This window comes from Hippocampus zosterae, chromosome 1 (genome assembly GCF_025434085.1).
Source record: "Hippocampus zosterae strain Florida chromosome 1, ASM2543408v3, whole genome shotgun sequence".
NCBI lineage: Eukaryota > Metazoa > Chordata > Actinopteri > Syngnathiformes > Syngnathidae > Hippocampus > Hippocampus zosterae.
The window spans coordinates 4,131,042-4,141,228 of record NC_067451.1 but is presented as its reverse complement, the minus strand read 5'-3'; the positions used below and the strand labels follow the sequence as shown (position 1 = coordinate 4,141,228).

The 10,187-nt window shown below is 50.9% G+C and overlaps 1 protein-coding gene across 1 annotated transcript; it reads left to right on the top strand.

Annotated features, from left to right (window-relative positions):
• The first annotated feature begins 585 nt into the window (after window positions 1-585).
• On the top strand, window positions 586-10,040 carry pcolceb (procollagen C-endopeptidase enhancer b). The gene is made up of 9 exons (XM_052062553.1): window positions 586-755; window positions 2,969-3,077; window positions 4,803-5,061; window positions 5,152-5,276; window positions 6,156-6,292; window positions 8,189-8,844; window positions 8,909-8,989; window positions 9,507-9,677; window positions 9,909-10,040. Exons 1-9 carry the CDS (start codon window positions 670-672, stop codon window positions 10,037-10,039), a joined length of 1,755 nt encoding a protein of 584 aa, XP_051918513.1. The 5' UTR covers window positions 586-669; the 3' UTR covers window position 10,040.
• Window positions 10,041-10,187: the final 147 nt, after the last annotated feature.

Genomic DNA, 10,187 nt, shown 5'->3' with positions numbered 1-10,187 from the left:
GGAGCACCCGGAGAAAACCCACGCAGGCCCGGGGAGAACATGCAAACTCCACACAGGGAGGCCGGAGCTGGAATCGAACCCGGTACCTCTGCACTGTGAAGCCGACGTGCTAACCACTGGATCATCGGGCCGCCCCCCCGAGAATATTTCTCACATTTTTTTTCTCTTCACGATTTTGTTGACAACTTCTCACGAGGACTACTGACAGTTTCTGGCGTGTACGATATGTGCGGCCGCACAGGACGGCATCGCTGGAGTGATGGCGACACCCAAACCGGGTTTTCGTCGGCGCATCATTGGCGCTCAGCTGCCTTGTCGTATTTTGCACGGCCGCTAGGGGGCCTCGGTCAACTCAACGTTTCACAGCCCCTTTGCGACCACTGTGGCTCAACTGCAGTGCGAGCATGTGAAAGGCTTGACTGTAGTATAGTGCGGTCATGAACACACGTACCCAACAGTGGCACTCTGTCTGACACACACACACACACACACACATCTGAAGAAAAAAAAACATTTGCAGCATCACTGTAGTGGACCTCTCCAAACTCCTCAGCCTTCACTTCCTCCTTGCCTCTCCACCCTCCTTTCCGGCTTGTCCCTCCTTCCTGCTCCCAACCACCACCTCCGCCGCCACCGCCGTCTTTCCAAATCTCAAAGAGGTCCAGCGGGATGGAGGTCAGGGTGTGGACCGTGTGTGTGCTTTTGGCGTTGGAGCTCGGATGGACGGCCGCGCAGAGTCACACCAACTACACTAGGTGAGTTTTCGTCTTGGTTTATCAACTGCGGGGACTGAGAGTTCTTTCTTTGTCACATGTGTACATGTGGCAGCCTGGCTTTCAAACCCACTGGTGTGGAGGTCAGCGGCTGTGTGTGTGTGCGTCAGAAAATTGCAGGCTGCAGCCTTTCAACGATGCGGTTGACTTGTCAGAGAGGCAACGGTACCCGTGATGTTTTTCCACATCACACTTTGAACTACGTATGGTCAAACTAAGCTTGAAAATGAATTTTCCCATTACACTGTGCAACCATTTTTTGCCTTTTTTTTTTTTTAAATCAACTTTTCAAGATTTCCAGGGCCGCTGCTTTTGAATCAGCCTTGGGTTTTTTTTTCTAGAGCACATCAGTTTTCAATAATAATAATAATTATTGTTTTGAATTGACAGTTAAATTCAGCAACAAGTGGATTTTTTTTTTCTCCGAAACGTCATAGCTATGAAATACATCTGGTAAAATCCGTACTGTGAAAGCTTTTATAGGTCAAACTTAGACAAACAAAACATATCTCAACAGCCCGATGTCCAAAAAGTAGACACATTTTTGACATCAGCCTCCAAAATACTTATAGGGCCACATTAAAGCCATCTCTGATTAGAATGTGTTCACCAGTGTTATTTTTAGTCCCGATTGAAGCACGATGTGGGCGGCCCGGTAGTCCAGTGGTTAGCACGTCGGCTTCACAGTGCAGAGGTACCGGGTTCGATTCCAGCTCCGGCCTCCCTGTGTGGAGTTTGCATGTTCTGCCCGGGCCTGCGTGGGTTTTCTCCGGGTGCTCCGGTTTCCTCCCACATTCTAAAAACATGCATGGTAGGCTGATTGAACACTCTAAATTGTCCCTAGGTGTGAGTGTGAGTGCGAATGGTTGTTCGTCTCTGTGTGCCCTGCGATTGGCTGGCAACTGATTCAGGGTGTCCCCCGCCTACTGCCCGGAGACAGCTGGGATAGGCTCCAGCACCCCCCCCCCCGCGACCCTAGTGAGGATCAAGCAGCTCGGAAGATGAATGAATGAATAATAATAATAATACATTTTATTTATAAGGCGGCCCGGTAGTCCAGTGGTTAGCACGTCGGCTTCACAGTGCAGAGGAACCGGGTTCGATTCCAGCTCCGGCCTCCCTGTGTGGAGTTTGCATGTTCTCCCCGGGCCTGCGTGGGTTTTCTCCGGGTGCTCCGGTTTCCTCCCACATTCCAAAAACATGCATGGCAGGCTGATCGAACGCTCTAAATTGTCCCTAGGTGTGAGTGTGGGCGTAGATCGGTGGAGTTTGCATGTTCTCCCCGGGCCTGCGCGGGTTTTCTCCGGGTGCTCCGGTTTCCTCCCACATTCCAAAAAACATGCGTGGCAGGCTGATTGAACACTCTAAATTGTCCCTAGGTGTGAGTGTGAGCGTGAATGGTTGTTCGTCTCTGTGTGCCCTGCGATTGGCTGGCAACCGATTCAGGGTGTCCCCCGCCTCCTGCCCGGAGACGGCTGGGATGGGCTCCAGCACCCCCCGCGACCCTAGTGAGGATCAAGCGGCTCGGAAGATGAATGAATGAATGAAGCACGATGTTGAAGTAACTGTACGGAAGACTTAGAAATGTTCAAAAAAAGATCTCATTAGGAAAGGTCAAATGTCACCAAAAGGTCAGGCAAGAAGTCGGGCTTTCCCCTGCTGGACTTTTAATATAAAGCACCAGGAAGCGACAGGATACGGCTCCCGACACTGGGCGACAGAGTTACAGCTGCCCGTGGATTGTAAGGGAGGGACGCCACTGGCTAAATGTGATTTTACGCTCCTGCGGCACGCGCAAAAAACAACGAGGCTGCAACTGAACAAAATCAAAACAGCAGAATAAAGGAAGGTTCATTTGGACTATAAAACATAATTCGAGGCCTTTTTCTATTTGTTGTTATCCAAATGGCTTTTGATTATAATCGCCAAGTGAGAATCCATTTTTATTTTAATATCAAAATATATTTCAGAGCCTGCATTTTGTATTTCTTCTCTCAGCCTTAAACTGACGACAGTCTTCCCGACTCGAAAAAGCGACGGCGGTGAGCGGCTTTGAAACAGAGGCACACTGTGCCGCTGTGGCTCGGCGCGCACGTAAACGTTTGCAGGCACCGCGCCGCGTTAAACTCGCCGTTTGAAGTCGCGCTTGGGTGTTGATTGTGGTCTCGCATATGCTTCCTCTAACATTCCGCTAGGCCTGTCTTCAAGTGCGGGGGGCATCTGGTCGTCGATTCGGGCATCGTGGCCAGCGAGGGCTTCCCCAGTCCTTACAAAGCCAACAGCAAATGCACCTGGTACATCACTGTGAGTCACAAATTGGTTTCCTTCTTAAACATACATTCACACCATTGTGTCGCAACGCCAAACGAGATTTAAAACGGATTATAAACTGTAGATCAGGCATGTCCAAAGTCCAGCCCGGGGGCCAAATCCGGCCCGCGGTCGAATTTCATCCGGCCCTCGGCCCCTGTCATAAAATCAGTGCCGTCTGGCCCGCAGGTTGGGCGCAATGGAACACGTGTTGCATTGACTGAGGTCTCGTAGACTGGTGAGTGATGTTTCATAGAGTACTGCTTCCCTCTAGTGGCTAAATGAGTAATAGCATTTAGACACTAGAGGGCATCACTCACGAGTTAACAAGACATCACTCCGTGTTTATATTGACTGATATGTCATATTTCAAATGATCCTTGCAGTTGTGGATATGTGTATTGCTTGTTCATTTCCCCGTTATTCGAGTCAAAGGTTTTGTGACTATTGAAAAGTCATGGTGATACATTTGATGTTTCAAATCAATCAATTTGCACTCAGGAGACTTCTGTTTAAGAAAAAGTCAAGTGAATAAGCAGTTGCATGTGATATACCCGTTTCAAATTAACCAAAAGAAATTCTTAAGATTGTTGAAATTAAAATAAAAATGGAAATGTGAAACAGACTGGCTTACTAAAATTTGTTGAACAATATTGTTGTTCAATGTAAAGAATGTCAGCCAAGGTCGGCCCCCCGACATTTTACCACATAAAATCTGGCCCCCTTGGCAAAAAGTTTGGACACCCCTGCTGTAGATCAAAAAAGGTCATCGTCCTTCTTCACATTATGTCCGTCATTATATTTGGAGTCGTGTAGTGCCTCGACATACAAGTTTAATTCCTTCCGCGGACACAGTTGTTTATCAGGAAGTTGCGATAATCGTAATTTCTATTTGTTTTCACCGAGGATAAAGAATATACGCTTGGTGAGAATTTTTACATCGTCTGTCCGCTTTCAAATATCTGTTGCATAAAATGTCCCAACATTTAGCGTGCAAAGATTTCAAAGGCAAAGTTTTGTTGTTGAAAAAAAAACTCAATGTGCAAATCTCTTGGTTTTGTTTGACAAAATTCAATACCTGACAAACTGCTCTCAATTTGTTTTTTCATCATCTCTATCTCGAAAAACTCAGTCGAGTCACTCGTACTGTATGTCAAGGCACCAGTGCAAATGATAATTTTCAGACGAGCGGTTGAGAATCACTCTTGTCATCAACACCTAAATAACCTAAATAAATAATAATACAGCGGCCCAGTAGTCCAGTGGTTAGCACGTCGGCTTCACAGTGCAGAGGTACCGGGTTCGATTCCAGCTCCGGCCTCCCTGTGTGGAGTTTGCATGTTCTCCCCAGGCCTGCGTGGGTTTTCTCCGGGTGCTCCGGTTTCCTCCCAAATTCCAAAAACATGCGTGGCAGGCTGATTGAACACTCTAAATTTGTCCCTAAGTGTGAGTGTGAGTGCGAATGGTTGTTCGTTTCTGTGTGCCCTGCGATTGGCTGGCAACCGATTCAGGTTGTCCCCCGCCTACTGCCCGGAGACAGCTGGGATAGGCTCCAGCACCCCCCGCGACCCTAGTGAGGATCAAGCGGCTTGGAAGATGAATGAATGAATGAACAAACAAAAAAACAAAAAAAAACCGAAATAGTTGTGAAGTAGGGCGGTAGGGCCGAAGCGCAATGTGAATTGAGTCTCACGATGAAAGCATTGTTGGTCTTTCAAGGTCCCCGAAGGTCACGTGGTCATGCTGTCCTTCCGCCTATTCGACATGGAAGCAGAGCCCACCTGCCGCTACGACTACTTGGACGTCTACAACGGCCACACGCGCTTGGTCCAAAAGCTGGGCCGCTTCTGCGGGACCTTCCGGCCCGGAGCGGTCATCTCCACGTCCAACACCATGATGCTGGATATGGTGTCGGACGAGGCCACGGGGGGGAGAGGCTTCCTGGCCTACTTCCGGGCGGGGAAACCACATGTGGAAGGTGTGGTGGCATTTTTGTGGCGGCTCTAAATATATTCAGACGACTGCACGGGCACGTTTTGATGTGGTTTCTCCCCCGCCCTCTCCACAGAGAATCAATTCTGCGGCGGGCGGTTGACCAAATCCCAGGGCTCCATCCAGACGCCCAACTGGCCCAACTCCAACTACCCGGCAGGCATCAGCTGCTCCTGGTACATCTCGGTGGAACCGAGCAACGTGAGCAGACTCAACCTCAAGATTTCAATGCGTTTAGATTCATTTGTTTCAGGTATGGAGCCTCGGTTCCCCCTTTCAGACGGCTAAGGATGTAGCCTCAGGGCTATTCCAAGCTAGCAAGAACATTCATTCGTTCATTCATCTTCCGAGCCGCTTGATCCTCACTAGGGTCGCGGGGGGTGCTGCAGCCCATCCCAGCTGTCTTCGGGCAGTAGGCGGGGGACACCCTGAATCGGTTGCCAGCCAATCGCAGGGCACACAGAAACGAACAACCATTCGCACTCACACTCACACCTAGGGACAATTTAGAGTGTTCAATCAGCCTGCCAGGCATGTTTTTGGAATGTGGGAGGAAACCGGAGCACCCGGAGAAAACCCACACAGGCCCGGGGAGAACATGCAAACTCCACACAGGGAGGCCGGAGCTGGAATCGAACCCGGTACCTCTGCACTGTGAAGCCGACGTGCTAACCACTGGACTACCGGGCCGCCGCTAGCAAGAACAATGAGATGTTAACAGAGGTGGCAAAAGTACGCACGCTCTACTCAAAGCAGAGATCCAAGTTAGGTTGAGGCGGCTCCGTATATAAGTTTCTGCGATAAAAGCGGTGCTTTGGAGCGGCTGCAGGAAGAGTCGGGGCCACACCTGCAAAAGGGGGCTTGTCTCCGGGAGCGCTTCTCGCACAAATGAAAGAGTTCCTTATGCGTGCACGCTTGTGCCTGCAAATAGATTGAAGAATTAGGAAAGCCGGGCTGAGAGCGGGGCTAAATGCCGTCCTTTGTATCGCAAGCGGTGGGGGATCCAGGAAAGAAACGCGGCGCGACAGCCGGATTATTATTTATTTCACGTCACGGTTTGTGTTGGCGCCTCTTCGTCAGGTGATCGAGTTGAAGTTTGAGAAGCTGGACCTGGAACCGGACACATACTGTCGCTACGACTACGTGGCTCTGTTCAACGGAGGGGAGAGAGACGACTCCAGGAGAATTGGGAAGTTCTGTGGCGACAGGGTACCGGGGTCAGTTACCGTTAAAAATGACTTTATATGTGGGGAGATCTCATGCAGTGGTCCCCAAACCCCGGGTCGCGGGCCGGTACCGGTCCATGGGTCATTTGGTACCGGACCTCACAGAAAGAATAAATAACTTAGATTATTCATTCATTCATTCATTCATTCATCTTCCTAACCGCTTGATCCTCCCTAGGGTCGCGGGGGGTGCTGGAGCCTATCCCAGCTGTCTCCGGGCAGTAGGCGGGGGACACCCTGAATCGGTTGCCAGCCAATCGCAGGGCACACAGAGACGAACAACCATCCACGCTCACACTCACACCTAGGGACAATTTAGAGTGTTCAATCAGCCTGCCACGCATGTTTTTGGATTGTGGGAGGAAACCGGAGCACCCGGAGAAAACCCACGCAGGCCCGGAGAGAACATGCAAACTCCACACAGGGAGCCCGGAGCTGGAATCGAACCCGGTACCTCTGCACTGTGAAGCCGACGTGCTAACAACTGGACTACCGGGCCGCCCCTAACTTAGATGACTTCCGTTTTATTTATTTTGGAACCTGAAAGATGTTTTCTTTTGAAAAATTACCGAATTCTCTGTTATATCGGTCTACAGTGTGTCACTCTTGACGCAGGTCATGGCGCGCTTCTCAGTCACGTTACGGCTAAAATGAAACCCAGGAGCTAGCATTCATTCATTCATTCATCTTCCGAGCCGCTTGATCCTCACTAGGGTCGCGGGGGGTGCTGGAGCCTATCCCAGCTGTCTTCGGGCAGTAGGCGGGGGACACCCTGAATCGGTTGCCAGCCAATCGCAGGGCACACAGAAACGAACAACCATTCGCACTCACACTCACAACTAGGGACAATTTAGAGTGTTCAATCAGCCTGCCACACATGTTTTTGGAATGTGGGAGGAAACCGGAGTGCCCGGAGAAAACCCACGCAGGCCCGGGGAGAACATGCAAACTCCACACAGGGAGGCCGGAGCTGGAATCGAACCCGGTACCTCTGCACTGTGAAGCCGACGTGCTAACCACTGGACTACCGGGCCGCCCCAGGAGCTAGCACAATGAGTAAAAAAAAAAAACAAACGTCTTTGAAAAATACAGATTTATCTCAACGGGAGATTCCCATGCGCTGAGCCCACTCTGCATGAAATGATACTTAATACTAAAATCATACTTTTCATGCACTTTGTTTCGTATTTCCAATGCACATTTAAACGTTACCGTAGCGACCAGAGAGTGTTGTGGCCAGATAGAACATTTGTCGTGTCACGATTCATTCATTCATTCATCTTCCGAGCCGCTTGATCCTCACTAGGGTCGCGGGGGCTGCTGGAGCCTATCCCAGCTGTCTCCGGGCAGTAGGCGGGGGACACCCTGAATTGGTTGCCAGCCAATCGCAGGGCACACAGAAACGAACAACCACTCACACTCACACCTAGGGACAATTTGGAGTGTTCAATCAGCCTGCCACGCATGTTTTTGGAATGTGGGAGGAAACCGGAGCACCCGGAGAAAACCCACGCAGGCCCGGGGAGAACATGCAAACTCCACACAGGGAGGCCGGAGCTGGAATCGAACCCGGTACCTCTGCACTGTGAAGCCGACGTGCTAACCACTGGACTACCGGTGTCACGATTCGTGATTATTATTACGTTTCGAAAATACCACAGTTTTCATGCAGGTCATACCATATTATTTTGTTGGATTTGACCGCCACACCTTAAAGGCCGGTCCCTGATAACATTGTCTGACGTTAAACTGGTCCGTGGGGCAAAAAAGGTTGGGGGACCGCTGAGCTAGTGTTAAAGCTGTCAGTATAACAATTCACTTGAAGAAAAAAAACTAAACAGTATTCCGATGTATATTTGATTCGGCTCCTTTCCACTTCTGCCGCAGGGCTGTCGTGACCAATGGCAATCAGCTCCTCGTCCAGTTTGTCTCTGACCTTAGCGTGACCTCAGATGGCTTCATGGCTCACTATAACAGCGTGCCGCGTGGCTCTCGGACTCCCACCCCCGGGGGAGACTTCATCCATCGGTCCGAAACCCCCTCCACCACGCAGACACCGTCCGCGAAGCCAAAGAGGCCCATCAAAACGACGGCCAAACCGGTCAAAACCACACCCAAAACCACCAAAACCACACCCAAGCCTAAGCCTAGCATCCGTCCCAAAGCCACCCCAAAACCAGCTAAAAAACCAACCGTTAAGATCCCAATAAAGCCTCCACCGCGTAAACCGACCACCAAGCCCAATAAGGCTAAACCCACCCCCAAGATGCCTGTGAAAAAGCCGATACCCAAACCCGGAACAAAACCTTCGCCCAAGCCCAAAGTCACCAAAGACGACAAACCGACAAGCAAGCCTGCACCAAAGACCAAACCGACTCCCAAAGCGACCGTCAAACCGGCGAAACCCACCCCGAAAACCAAACTGGCCGTCAAACCAGTGAAACCCACCCCTAAAACAAAACCGTCCGTCAAATCTTCCCCCAAACCTAAAGTGACACCGAAACCCAAGGTGGTCCCAAAGAAGCCGACGGCGAACAAGAAACGTGAGTTGACGCCTCGTCGCGATTGTTGACCAACTCGCTTAATCGCGATGTGTTTCTCCCACAGCTTTGCCACTCAACCCTTTGTGCAAGCATAACTACAAGAGGACAGGAACTCTACAGTCCAGATTCTGCCCCAGTGACTTCGGTAAACCATGACCAGCCCTTGCAGGCTTGGTCAATCCATCCATCCATCCATCCATCTTCTACCGCTTATCCGGGGCCGGGTCGCGGGGGCAGCAGCTTTAGCAGGGAAGCCCAGACTTCCCTCTCCCTAGCTACTTCTTCCAGCTCTCCCCGGGGGATCCCGAGGCGTTCCCAGGCCAGCTGGGTGACATAGTCTCTCCAGCGTGTCCTGGTCTTCCTCGGGGTCTCCTCCCGATGGGACATGCCCGGAACACCTCACCAGGGAGGCGTTCAGGAGGCATCCGAATCAGATGCCCAAGCCACCTCATCTGGCTCCTCTCGATATGGAGGAGAAGCGGCTCGACTCGGAGCCCCTCCCGGATGACCGAGCTTCTCACCTTATCTCTAAGGGAGAGCCCGGACACCCTGCGGAGAAAACTCATTTCGGCCGCTTGTATCCGGGATCTCGTTCTTTCGGTCACGACACGGCTCGGTCAACTCTCTTCTAAAAATCTAACATGCCGTTTGCTTCCTTGTAGTGGTTGCGGGAAAGGTGACAGATGTGATCCCTGGTCCGAAAGGTTCTGCCACGTTGGAAGTGGCTCTCATTAAAGCCTATAAGCCAGGAAAACTGAAGATCAGCAAAGCGGGACAGGCCGCAACCGTCAAACTGAACACCACGTGCAAGAGATCCCCGGGACTGACCAAAGGTATGACGAGAATACGTGTCGTGGATTTGATCTCGTTCACTCTTCTGCCCGTTGTTGACAGAGGCTACCCGGATAAGCAGGACTTTATTCTCCGCTAGCCACGTACAGTATTCGATCTTCGCTCCGCGCTCAAGCCACAACGTCAATTCCAGCAGTTTTAACTCGTTCGTTGCCAAGGTCCGCACAACTTTTGGTTGAAGCAATCATTGCCGTCTCCCCGTTTCTCTCCAGGACAAAACTACGTGCTCATGGGGAAAGTGGACGCCCAGGGTAAAGGCCTCCTGACCCCGTCCAGTTTCGCCCTCCTGTACAGGCCGGTGCACGCCAAGGCCCTCGCCAACCTGTCGGCCAAGGGATGCTGACGGCACAGCGTAATCAACCAAACAAAGGGGGGGAAGTGGAAACACACCGCAAACACGAATATAATGTAATACCCCACAAAGATTCTCATTGCTTTATATTTGACTCAAGCGTACATCATGAGTATATTGTTTAATTTGAATGTAAATT